Source organism: Rhinatrema bivittatum, chromosome 2 (assembly GCF_901001135.1).
Source record: "Rhinatrema bivittatum chromosome 2, aRhiBiv1.1, whole genome shotgun sequence".
NCBI classification, from domain to species: domain Eukaryota; kingdom Metazoa; phylum Chordata; class Amphibia; order Gymnophiona; family Rhinatrematidae; genus Rhinatrema; species Rhinatrema bivittatum.
In genome coordinates this window covers 68418358-68432101 of record NC_042616.1, presented here as the reverse complement: position 1 = coordinate 68432101, position 13744 = coordinate 68418358, and the positions used below count along the sequence as shown (strand labels likewise).

The 13744-nt window shown below is 46.3% G+C and overlaps 1 protein-coding gene across 1 annotated transcript in view; it reads right to left on the bottom strand.

Annotated features, from left to right (window-relative positions):
• Nucleotides 1–930: 930 nt before the first annotated feature.
• The window catches only part of WNT3A (Wnt family member 3A), a 262446-nt gene continuing 249632 nt past the window's right edge, over nt 931–13744 (bottom strand). Inside the window, exons 3-4 of the mRNA XM_029588289.1 lie at nt 10768–11033; nt 931–3975 (exon numbers count right to left, since the gene is read on the bottom strand). Coding sequence (XP_029444149.1) covers nt 3496–3975; nt 10768–11033 — 746 coding nt within the window. The 3' untranslated portion in view covers nt 931–3495. The remainder of the gene's footprint in view (nt 3976–10767; nt 11034–13744) is intronic.

The following is a 13744-nucleotide window of genomic DNA, read 5'->3' as shown; positions in this document are numbered from 1 at the left end:
CCTGGGTGCGCTGGTACCTGTCATTTCAAATGTCATTTCAAATGACATTTGAAATGATAGGCACCAGGAAGTGGATCCCAACTTTAACCAAAGAAAACCTAAAAACCTAAAATCCCCTCTTCCCGAAGCGACTCGACATGTAAAATACGCTGTGACGTCATGCGCTTCGCTGGCTAGAGCGCCCAAATTGATGGGCGCTCAAGCCAGCGAAAGCACATGGACGGGCGTGCGTGACGTCACGGCGTACGTCACGCACGCCCGTCCATGTGCTTTCGCTGGCTTGAGCGCCCGTGCACTACGGGCGTGCGTTCGTCCGTCTTCGCCAGCGGGGGCCGCTGGAAGCCGCTTTCGCCGCCGGCTGCCCCTTCCGGAGGACGGCAGAGAAGGCTGAAAGGGCTGAAAAAGAAACAAAAAGTAAGTTGGTTACACTTATTCACATATTTTACATGTCGAGTCGCTTCGGGAGGAGGGGATTTTAGGTTTTACATATTTTACATGTCCAGTCGCTTCGGGAGGAGGGGATTTTAGGTTTTTAGGTTTTCTTTTGGGGGAAAGTTTGCCGTCTACCCTTACCCCTGCCTCTAATGCAGGGTAGGGGTAGGCGGTAAATTAGCAGGTTAAATGCGCGGCTAAACTGCAGGTTAAAAAGGCGATAGTAGGGGCGTGCGTTACTGAATGGGGGGGAATAGCTAATCCGATCGTTTACATCTCATATACATGCCGCGGGCAGAAAGGGGTACCCGTTGATTTAAAGAAGCGGTAAGGATGGGTTAAAAGGGATAGTGAATCGCGGGTTGGACTTACGCGGCCAAATTGAGAGTAGAAAGCGGGTTAGAAGCAGGGTAACCGCGGCCGCACTTTACTGTATCGGCCTGTTAATTTGCTGAAATTTCAGGAAGGAATAAAAAAAAAATCCACAAAAAAATGTATGCAAGCAGAAACGTTCCACAAAATGTACCACAATATTTTTGTTCCTGAAGGAGGATAAATTTAAGGACTGGGTAAAAAGTGCCTCCGATTTTTTTTTTCTTTTTACTGTTTTTTTCCTTTGGGAAGGGGTGAGGCAGCAGAGAGACAAGTTGCACACGTTTTTTGCTTGCATCCTGGGGAATATTTTCCTTTTTAGAAGATAAAAGGAAATTAAATCCCAGGTCAAAAGATGCTCACTTTCAAAATTGTGCAAGCATGCAGAATTGACAGCTTTTTTTTGCACTCTTTTGCTCTGCTTTCCCCCAAAACCTAAATCTGTCCTGCTGTATTTTATTTGTGAATAGGGACCTTTGTTTTAAGTTGGGGTTTTTTTTATCTGGGAAGTTCAATATTATCACAAAAAGAAATTGGTGGAAAAATTACTTTATCATAACACTGGAGAAAAACCAGTGGAAAAGTCATTTTTCCACTGTTTGCTTTTGTGAATACATTGAAATTCCCAGGAAAAATAAAATAAAAGCTGAAAATGAAGGTCCCTATTTGTGAAGTAAATTCACCAGGGAATGTCATTAATCACATTTGCATCTGGATTTTGCAGAACATAATACCCGCTATAATTTGAAGGGCTAAAGATATGCTGATTTGAACTTATCAGCCCCGAGCAATTCAATTTCAGGAGTATTTTAGAAAATTGACTCTTAGACAATACATTTACTTTCTCTACATATTTTAAGTTTTCCCTTCTTTAAAATCTCACATAAATTGTATTCCTGTAAGAGATCCACTTGGGCATCACTTACTTTGCAGAGCAGAAAGTAATGACTTGCCTCCAAGTTATCTTCCCTTCCCGGAAGATAAAATCAGTAAGTCACAGTAAGTCTCGCCTCATCTTTCCATATAACCAGGAGTGACTTATTACATATACGGTATAAAGTAACAGTCATGATCATCTCTTCTACCCAATGACTGAATTCCATTTCTTAATCTCATTTATCTTTTGTCGTATCTTGTTAAGGTGCACCTGTTTTATAGATACATCTGATGTTTTCTCGTGCGTGCATGTGTGTCTGGGGACGAGAGAGATAGCAGAGAGAAAATTCTAAGGGCAAACATGCCATAAGCTTCAGAGCAACCTTTTTTTTCTTTCTTGCTTTGGTTTGCAAACATTTTGCAAGCCATCAAAATAAATATATTTGTTACAGACACAGTAGTTATTCTTGTTAGTATAAAGTGGTGAGTTTGTGCTAAATAATACACTCTTCCAAAATGGATTCTGTATGAAAAAATGCAAGCAGTTTGAAACGAATACAAAGAGGTGAAGGGGAAATAACATCTCCAGTAAACAGATAATATTGTCCAAAGGAATGCTGGTTGTAGACACATTTTTCTGTAGGATGCAACAGGCCTTTTTCCCTTTTTTTTTTCTACCACATCTAAAGACTCTTGAACTCCTGAGAATGGGTGAAATAAACTAAGTGCAGTTCCCAACATTAGAAAAGGTAGACTTGGCTCTATTGTGTCCTCCGCAGTTTATGGTCCAGGGAAGTCCTACTATGTGGTGCATCTTAGCTAGCTCTGGTTAGTACTGCTCCCACAATACTAAGTGTTCAACTGCGCACGTCACTATTAACTCTGGTTTGATCTGCTAACGTTTTGCTTCTACATAAAAGGCAACTGGTGAAACGTCTCCTGTGGTAGCCGATAACGTCACATAGCTGTAATGAACTTTTAAATTTTAGCCAATTTATTAACAGACTCTCCTTAGCAGGCACTGATATGTGTGTGAAAAAAATGAACTAAACTGAAACCTGGTGGAAATGTAACATCTGTGGAAATCCATGAGTTATCTTCCTCTGTCGGTGCATTGTGTTGCTGCCATCCTGGATGTCAAATCTGAAAGCTACGACTTGCAAGTTTATGTTTAAGAGCTTGTTCATTCTCAGCATTAAGATACTCTATATGTAATGTATAGAAACTGCTTTCCTGGAAGACCTAGAAGGAGGATTTATGAAAATTATTTTTAATCTGATTACTATTGTCTGCTGTTTAGCTATCCATAGGTCTGGTGTTCAGGATTTTGAAAGTAACCTCATATAAAGTCTACTCGTGATATCTAATGCTGTTCCTTGCTGCTATGTCCTTCTTTTGCTCTTTCTTTATTTCTGGAATGTAGTCAGGATAGATTTTGGTCTGTGACACAAGTCTTTGAAAGTCATTTAATGATCTATCTCTTTTCAGACATGTATGGAGAAAAGCGCAGACCCCCTACAGGCTGATCCATGGTAGTGATCTTTTAGTCAGCTTTACGTTCAAGAAAGTTCATAAACCACAGTCTCCTACAGAATGTCTCATGAGGGTGTCTTCTTTTATGTAAAGTTCAGTTTTTGGAGGGTTAGCCTCCAGAAGCATTCCGAGAAATCAAAAAGTCATTAGACTTACATTATTCAAACAGTTTTTGCCTTTTTTTTTTAATAACCCTCGAAAGACTTTTGCCATATTAAATGTCACAGAGCAAGTAGGCTATAACCCATACTTCGGAATCAAGCCAGCAGAATGGCTCTTTGCTTATTTGCACGTGTGAACATCATAAACTCGTACGCATTCCTGGCAACTCACATAGCAGCACCAGTGAAAGATACAGTGGCATTTTTCTTTCCTTTTCTCAGTCCGTGTGTTGTGTCCACGGCCACAGCATAAAAGGTCACACCCATCTATTCCATGAGAGGTCACATTGCATATCCTGTCACGGGTGCCAAAAGACCCCGTCTCTGGATTTGGCTCACAAAAGTTGGGCGAGCTCTCGTAGTAAACCAGATCTCTCTCAGTTGGGGGCTTGAAGAAAGTGTATTTGGGCCTGAGGGTCTCAACCCAGCCGCGAGATTCTCGATGCTTTTCTACCACCATCTCGGAAGCGCTGTCATATTTGTCCTTGAGGTAGTCACCGATGACCCTAAAATCTGGCTGGGACCACCAACATGTCTTCACTTCACAGCTTCCAGATAGCCCATGGCATTTGCATTTCAGATGCATATGATCTATGATAGACTAAGGGGAAACAAGCAAGAGCATGAATTAGTCTTTTGGCAGTTTGGTTTTGGTGTGATGAGCATGTCGGGATACTTTCAAGGCACTCTCATCAACATTATTTCAAGTCACCTACTCAGCTGTAGAAACTACTAATAAGTATGGTAATATTTTAGCCTCATAATAATAACAATAAAAGTAGTAAGTCATAGTACAAACCAGTGTTGCCAACCTCGCTTATTTCCCACGAGATTGGGCTTCTTTTCCTAGTCATTCGCGGGTTTTTTTCCGATTCATGGGTTGCTTTTAATTGGGCTATTTTTCCTGCCAATCGTGTTTTTTTGGGCTTGTTGGGCAGGACTTGTGCTGAATGAGTATGTTGGGAGGGAGGAATGAGAGTGTGGGGGCCAGAGATGTGCTCGGAGGGGGTAAGGAGGGGGGAATCAGTGTGTGGGGGCCAGGGATGTGCTCGGAGGGGGTAGGGAGGGGGGAATCAGTGTGTGGGGGCCAGGGATGTGCTCAGAGGGGGTAGGGAGGGGGGAATCAGTGTGTGGGGGCCAGGGATGTGCTCGGAGGGGGTGGGGAAGGTGGAATAAGAGTGTGGGGGGCCAGGGATGTGCTCGGAGGGGGTGGGGAGGGGGGAAATCAGTGTGTGGGGGGCCAGGGATGTGCTCGGAGGGGGTAGGGAGGGGGGAATCAGTGTGTGGGGGCCAGGGATGTGCTCGGAGGGGGTGGGGAAGGTGGAATAAGAGTGTGGGGGACCAGGGATGTGCTCGGAAGGGGTGGGGAGAGGGGAATCAGAGTGTGGGAGGCCAGGGATGTGCTCGGAGGGGGTGGGGAGGGGGGAATCAGTGTGTGGGGCTGGTGTTTTTTTTAATTTGTTCTACACCACTTTTAATTTCATCTAATTTTATTTCTCATTTCTTCTCCGTGCAGCTTTGTAAGAAAGCCTGTCCATACCTACTGTTTCCGTCATTGGCTGCTACGCTACTAAATGGATTTGATCTACTATAGCTAAAGTAAGGAACTAAAAGATACTGCTAAGCGTGGGAAGAGGAATGTGAACTAAAAGCATGGATTCAGCTGTTGTCAGCAATGAGAGTAAGGCTATGTGCAAATTTTGTAAGTGTGACATTCGTGCACATCATGCAGACCTTCTGCAACATGCAAAAAGTTAAGCTCCTTTGTCATCTATGCGACTCACAGACATTGGTGTTTCAATTTCACATGTTTTGGGCTAGTTGTTTTGGAAAAAAGTGCTTGTTCTTTCATGAAAACCTGGCAACCCTGGTACAAACCTTCTTTAATACACATTTTTGGGATTCTAGAATATTTTCTACATCATAGTAAAAGAAGGTCTATTATACTTAAAGACCAACATATAGTAGCAAAGAAAGACAAGCTCAGCAGTAAATTCAATCCAAGCTGATAATCACCTCTCCTACTTAGAAAACAAGGCTTTTACTGCTGCTGAGATCATTCATTGGGATAATCCGATGTAATAAGAACCACTCTGAGATTGGCGCTATTTCTCTGCACATATTGGGGTCGATTTTCAAAGGGGTACGCGCATAAGATACACGCGTACCCCCCAAAAACCTACCCCAAACCCCCCCTGCGCGCGCCGAGCCTATTTTGGATAGGCTCGGCGGCACGCGCAAGCCCCGGGACACGCGTAAGTTCTGGGGCTTGCAAAAGGGGCGGTCGGGGGCGTGGCCAGGGGACGCGGTTAGGGATCAGGGGCATGTCCGGGGGCATGTGGGCGGTCCGGGGGTGTGGCCGAGTGCCCCGACACAGCAGTCTGTGTTGGGGCCTGCCGCGCCGGCGCGAGTAAGTTACTACTGCCCGGAGGCAGTAGTAACTTCTCCAATAAAGGTAGGGGGGGTCTAGATAGGGCCGGGGGGGTGGGTTAGGTAGGGGAAGGGAAGGGAAGGTGTGTGTGTGGGGGGGGGGGGTAGAAAAAAAGTTCCCTCCGAGGCCGCTCCGATTTCGGAGCTGCCTCGGAGTGAACGGGCAGCGCGTGTATGTTTTTAAAATCTACCTCATTATTTTCAGCGCGTGTGGCAATAACTTGCGGCTGCACGGGATGTAACACTGGAGAAATCTGATAATGAGATATGTACAGAAAATATGCCCAAAAATAATGACGTGTGCCATGATGCACGTAAAACCACCTGCCCAAAGCCCTATGTAGCAACCCACGGAGGACACCCGCTGTGTAGAGAGACTTGCGATTGATAATTATCGGGGTGAAAGCCTCTCCCTTTCAAAACATTTAGTGGTCTGGGAGTGGGACTGAAATCGGGACACCTCTCAGGCCCTCCTCGAATCTGCCTTGCCTTCTCTCAGCCTGTTCTCTCAATGACCTTCTGCCAAGCTGTAAAGCTTCTGCCACTGTTTGGCTGAGCAGCGAACTCTACCACAGCATCAGGAAAAAAGTGAACATAATCCATGATTGCACCAGAGCTGCACGAACATCCGCCCACACCAGTGCCAGCCATGAGGAAAATGGTCTGTCTGACAGGCGCTTTAACGTCACTCCTGCCCCGACGCAGGCGCTAAAAAACCCTCTTTAAAAAAACCTGCATTAACCGTTGGCCCTGCCAGAGCAGATCCCTTAGGCACTTGCGCAAAAACCTGTCGCGGGTTTTTAAAGGTGAATTTTAAAGGCCTGGCGCGCGCCAAACACGGGAGATTTAGTGCCCAAGCCGGCTCGTGCGCGCAGAGGGGATTTTATAAGCGGCTGGGATACGTACGCACATGCCGCTGTGCGCACGAAGGAAACGTTTCTAAAAGAGTGGGAGGTGGGCGTGGTCTGGATGGGCTATGGGCATTCCGGGGGTTTACCATGAGATTTGCACGTACATACTTACGAACACTGGCGCGCGCCGGCGTCCCCTACCGTGTAACTTTACTTCTGCTATGGATGATGTGTAAGTTTTAAAACAAAAAAACTAGGCAAGTCAGCGGGGTTTTAAGGCTCGGGGCTAACAGGGGGGGGGGGGGGGGAAGGGAGGCTATTAAACTAAAAGGCTTTGGAAGTCTTAACTGGGCAATCTGGGAATGGACTGGGAAAACTAGCAATGGCATCAGTGCACATCCCTTGTAAAGTTTCCCCGCTTGCACGGTGCGCGCATCCATTTAAAATTAGGCACCCGTGCGTGTGTCCAGGCTGTTTTATAAACATGAGCATATCTACGAGCGCATATTGTAAAATGACCGCGTCCCTGGGCACGGGGCCAAGGAATGTGCGCACTATGGGGCGGATTTTAAAAGGAGCGCGAATAGCCTACTTTTGTTTGCGCTCCAGGCGCAAACAAAAGTACGCTGGATTTTAGCAGATACGTGCGGAGCCACGCATATCTGCTAAAAACCTGGATCGGCGCGCGCAAGGCTATGGATTTTGTATAGCCAGCGAGCGCCGAGCCGCGCAGCCTACCCCCGTTCCCTCCAAGGCCGCTCCGAAATCGGAGCGGCCTCGGAGGGAACTTTCCTTTGCCCTCCCCTCACCTTCCCCTCCCTTCCCCTACCTAACCCACCCACCCGGCCCTGTCTAAACCCCCCCCTTACCTTTGTTGGGGGATTTACGCCTCCCAGAAGGAGGCGTAAATCCCCGCGCGCCAGCGGGCCTCCTGCGCGCCGGGCAGCGACCTGGGGGCGGGTATGGAGGGCGCGGCCACGCCCCCGGACCGCCCCGGGCCGTAGCCACGCCCCCATACCTGCCCCCAAAACGCTGCCGACACGCCCCCGAAACGCCACGACGACCGGGCCCGCCCCCGACACGCCCCCTCGGAGAACCCCGGGACTTACGCGAGTCCCGGGGCTCTGCGCGCGCCGGGAAGCCTATGTAAAATAAGCTTCCCGGCGCGCAGGGCCCTGCTTGCCTAAATCCGCCCGGTTTTGGGCGGATTTAGGCGAGCAGGGCTCTGAAAATCCGCCCCTATCTGCGCCCACACGCCTATTTAAAAGTTACTGTCCCTGTATGGTTTTGCGCACACATTTTTTCCCAAGCTGAACAGGTTATTACGTACGCGCCCGTGGTCAGCATGAGAAAACACATGCAATTGCCCGCGCAAAAACCCAAGGCAGATTGGGCGTGGCTTATTATGTTGGTCCCATTGTGGGTTAACAACAGCAGAGCAGTGAGGTAAACGCTGACATCACTGGCTGCTCTAGAACCACTGACGGGAAAGCAATGCTCATTTATAAGGTGAATTGTTAAAGCCTGGCGCACGCATTAATTAGGGGTTGCGCGAGTAAGTCAGGCTCGCGCATGCCGACCGTTTTTTAAAAAGCGCCCAGAAATTCCTCGGCGCGCACAACTTTTCAGAAAGAGGCGGGGGGTGGGCATGGGCATGATATGTGCAGGGGATGGGCACATTGTGGACGAGTGCATAAATACTTACGCACCCCGGCACGTGCCAAGTCCCCTGCTGCCTACATTTGCTATGGATGGCGTGTAAGTTAAAAAAAAAGGTCAAGCTATTTTGGAGGGTTTTAAAGGATCTGGGGTAACTGGAGGGCATTCAGGCTATCAAACCGGGGGTGGGGGGGGGGGGGGGGGCTGGAGGACTGAGCTGTGAACTGGGCTAACTGGTAATGGCATCGGGAGTGCTGGTAGAAGCGGGATTTGCTCACCCCTGCGTGCACCCACTTACAAATGGGTGCACGTGTAAACAGCCAGGCTATCACACAAGTTATAAAATAGCCACATCCCTGGACACGGGCTGATGTATGTGCTGAAATGTGCGCCTGCGTGCCGGTTTGAAAGCTACCTTCTCTAAGCCATGCGTGGCCACAGAACCATGAAGAAAGTTTGATAACTGTTAACAAAAAGCAATTTTATACTGTATAATCAACCAAATAAAGACTTGCACTATGCATTCTCCTCTTGTTGGAGTTTTGCATGTATCCTGCATTTCTTGCTGAGACCACCGATGCTCGGGTTTATGTAAGAAATTTGCATTTGGCACCGTTAAAGCACAGCACTAGCAAAAATGACTTCATATAATAGGGATGTGAATCGTTTTTGAACGATTAAAATTATCGTCAGATAATTTTGAAATCGTCCTAAATCGTTAGAGTGCACGATACAATACAAATGCCCCCGATTTATCATCAGGGGCATTTGTATTGTATCGTTAAATAGGGCACGGGAATTATTTGGGGGAGGGCGGGAAAACCGGCACACCAAAACAACCCCTGAACCCACCCTGACCCTTTAAAAACAATTCCTTACCCTCCCCCACCCTCCCGAACCCCCCCAAAATGTTAAATTACCTGGTGGTCCAGTGGGGGGGGGGGGGGGGGTCCCGGCGCGATCTCCCGCTCTCGGGCCATCGGCGCCATTTTGGCTGCCACTAATTAAAATGGCGCCGATGGCCCGATAAAAAAAAAACCCACCCGACCCTTTAAATCGACCCCCCCTTAGCCTCCCCCACCCTCCCAACCCTTTTTTTTTAGGGAGGCCCGCGCCGCTAAAAAAAACAACCCACCTGACCCTTTAAATCGACCCCACCCTCCTGATCACCCCCAAAACCTTTTAAAATTACCTGGTGGTCCAGGGGGGCCTCGGGGAGAGATTTCCCGTTCCCAGGCATCAGCTGTTCTAAAATAAAATGGCGCCGATGCCCCTTTGCCCTTACCATGTGACAGGGTATCCGTGCCATTGGCCGGCCCCTGTCACATGGTAGGAGCACTGGATGGCCGGCGCCATCTTTAAAGATGGCGCTGGCCATCTTTACTCATCAGCCCCTATTATAGAGTATAGTATAATAGGGGCTGATGAGTAAAGAACAGCTGATGCCTGGGAATGGGAAATCTCTCCCCGAGACCCCCCTGGATCTCTCCTCTCCCCGAGGCCCCCTGGATCTCTCCCCGAGGCCCCCCTGGACCACCAGGTAATTTTAAAAGGTTTTGGGGGGGTCGGGTCGGGAGGGTGGGGTTGATTTAAAGGGTCAGCTGGGTTGGGTTTTTTTAGCGGCGCGGGCCTCCCTAAAAAAAAAATTAGCGATGTGAATTAGAATCGGAAACGATTCCAATTCACATATCTTAACGATCAGATTTTTCACCCCTCCCAGCCGAATCTGATCGTTAAGACGATCTGGCACACGATTCACATCTCTATCATATAATACTATTAGCCGTTACAACAAACCTAATAATTAAGATCCCCAATTTTATTTCATTCCTCAGGAGATGCTATTGTTAAAAACTTTAAAAAGGTCATCTCCCTTTTTTAAAATATGTTTAACGCATGTGCCCAGCTTTGAAAGCTCTTTTTTTTCTGATCTCATGAAGGTCATATTGAGTCTGTAATTGGTTATACTTTGTCCTATTTGTTATTTATGCTTTATGTATATGCAAAATCCATCTGTAAAAAGGAATATTACAAAATTCTTCTTCTTTAGTTCCTCATACTAACGTGAGCAGAAGTAAAAGAGAATACTACTGAACCCCAAGCAGACAACAAAATTACAGGGATAGCAAGATGGCAACAGGAGCATCTGAAGAATGGGCTCAGCGATGGAGATTGTTAAAACTAAAGGGAGTGGCCATAACAAAAGGTGCATGCCATAAAATATGCTTTGGTATAAAAAAAATGACTGCAAGTGAAGTGTAATGGTCCCAATTTACTGTGAGGGGACGGAGACTCAAAGCCTTACATATTTTTTTGTTATAAACAGAGTTTTCGCTGGCAGATTTTGGCTGCGATTACACTTGCAATTGGTGAGAAATGATTTGCCTGTCTATAAACCCAAGTTTGTTACACAGAGGAGCTGCCTTGTCAAAAGAACCCTAAATTCATCTTACAGTCCTCCCAGCTTCATTGTTGTGCCTGTTCATGGCCGAGCGAGCATCTGGTCTGTTCTCTCGGGCATCTGCAAACTCTCGGGACACCATGCTTCCGTACTCCACATCCTCACTGCAGCCTCCCCACTTCCATCCTTCCCCTGGGGGACCCTTGTGACGGGTGTCACAGCCGCAGATGGTGGCCGATCCTTCAGCGCATGACCTGGTCACAGCAAAAGCCACTCCTGCCGATGCTATGGCATGAACAAATGCTGACTCCCTCGTAGCTGCAAAGAAAACGATGCCACATATTAATATATATAGAGATAGATTCGCTTCTCATCCACAACCTGCGAAGTAAATAAGGTCACATTAAATTTGATGAATGGCTGCCTACAAAAACCTCAGTTGCTGATACAACATTATCAGAGAAGTCAAACCAAGAAGGGACTGCCTGAGAAGAAACTAAAATCTATCTTTTATGGGAACATTAATTCAAGCAGAATGTGGAAAACTGGAAATAGATACATGATCCATCCAATTAGAGATATCCACCTCTGAAAAATGAAGCATAATATTAAAATGTCCCAAAAGAAAGTAAAAAATAACAAAACCTACTGGTATCAATATTTTTTCTTCCACAATCCTACAATTTTTATGAACTTTTTTTGAATTTTTGATTTTTTATTCTTAATTTTTTCCACAATATGGCCTGGATAACGGGGGGGGCGGGCGGCAAAGGGAGGTGAAATCGCTGCCGACTTTCGCTGCCGGCTTTCGCACCCAATAGCGCCATCATAAAAGATGGTGCTATTAGGCGTGAAACTGGTGGCGAAAAGGGCCCTTACCTTTTCACCGTCAGCGACGTCTTCACAGCGTCCACCCCGGTGCCACCCCGACTCCTCCCCTTCTGGTGCAGGCGCCGCCCAGAACCCGCCCCGATCTAGGTATCACATGCGAAAAGTCCCTTTTCGCGTGCGATCCCTTTTGAAAATGACCCCCTATATCCAAGTAAAAGCAAATTCTTTGAAAACCTGAAGAAAAGCTGAGCATTCTGATATTATTGTAATCTTCAATTCAATGTTAGATCATCTAGCATATTATACTATTGTAAGTAATGGAGGAAATCCTCAGACAGCATAGAGGATTCACTGACCTCCCATAATGCTCAGCGTGTAGCCGCTGTCATGGGGGAAAAAAACATTTTCAGACCATTTTATTTCTCATTTATTTAAAAGAATTTTTTTCAGAAAGATATCTCAAAGTTCACACTTTTTCAACCACAATTATGTTGAAAAAGCTTTGGAAGTGCTTAGCTTTGCAAATACTTAGCTTGAAAGATTAGTGTCGACAAGACCGTATTTCGCATGAAACGCTGCTTCAGGGCAAAACGATCTTTAGTCTTCTTATCAGCACCTCACGTCTGCTCTGTTTGCCGCCAATTAGGGGTCAAACAAGGCAATTATATTATGGTCCAATAGGAAGTCGTTCACTTAGATAACCGTGATGGTGGTGTCCACGTTTTTATGCATAGAATAGGCCCAAAGTTCAATTTGCTGAAATTGAATGCAGCAATGTTGGCCAGACACCCCTGAAGCTGCTACAAGTGAAACATGGCACTATGTTTTTAGGGCCCAAATATGCCCATGTTAATAGTCCCCAGCTGAGGATGCCACTACATTAACTCAATAAAAGTAATCTGGGAGTGAATATGAAATGGGGAGAAAAATCCCAGGGTATTTATGTGTGGTTCAATGTGTCAGAATCCACCTCTGAGATTGACGAAGCTGGAAGGTCAAAGGAGCAGAAGGAAACTGCTGAGCCCATCCCTCCTCTCCCCCCATCCCCCCCATAAAAAGGAGTTCCTTTGAATTTTGGTGTGCACAGAGAAGATGTCATAGCTCCACTTAGAATTTTTAATCTATCGAGAGTGCATCCCTCGTTCTGAATCATTTCTTCCTTTTGGATGCACAGTGTTAGCATCAAAGCACAAATTAGTGGAATTGTATTCTTGGCATCCTCACTGAGTAACCAAAGTCTGCTGCTCCCTCCCAATGATCCTGACATCCGTTTGGAATTAGTGCTTACTATTCCAAACTATGGTCAGTCTTCACCGATAGGAGGCTCGTCAGATCCCTCCAGCCAACACTGCTGCAGCCGCTGAGGGACGGTGCTTGGGGTGCTCCACCCAATCATATTCCGCATACAATGTACTACATTTTGCTAACCACAGTTGGCAAATGCATTTTTGGCTGAGATGTGCTTTCTGAATTTTGGTGAACATAGTCCACAATTACAGGAACCTTGCACCAAAGGCCTTTCTATACAAATGTATACATAGAAGGGTGAATTTTCAGTAAGGCGCCTGACAACAATGCATGGACTTTTCAGCCTGCACAAACCCAGCTTATTTTAAATAGAAGGCAATGTGTATATTGTGTCTGAATATTGGCTTATTATGTAGCTAATAATGCACCCATGCAGTATACTCATTGAGAGACAGACTAAAGTTGCTGCATTATTGACATTCCTTCTAACATGTACATGTTTGAAACTTGAATGTGCACACAAAGCCTCCAACCAAGCCCCCCCCCAATCCCTGTCCCTCCCCACCTCCTCAAATGCCTAGAATGAGTTTTTTTAATAATGCTAAAAGTAAGTACAGACATACTATTTTTTCAATCAACTGAAAATCCACTAACATGGATTCAGTCAATCTATCCACATTTCTACCTATTCTATGCATGCTGATCCCGACTACAGGTCATTGGTGAGGCCTTATCTGGACTCAAGAACTGTATTCTGTTCTGTAGACGGTATGTCAACAAGGATAGAATCAGGGCGGAAGTCCAGGGATAGATGACCGAAATTGTTTGGGGTCTGCACCAAAAGAGCTATGAGATGAGGCTGAAGGACCTAGGTGTGTATACACTGGAGGAGAATATAAAGCAGACTTTTAAATACCTTAAAGGTATGAATAATACATAGAAATCAAACG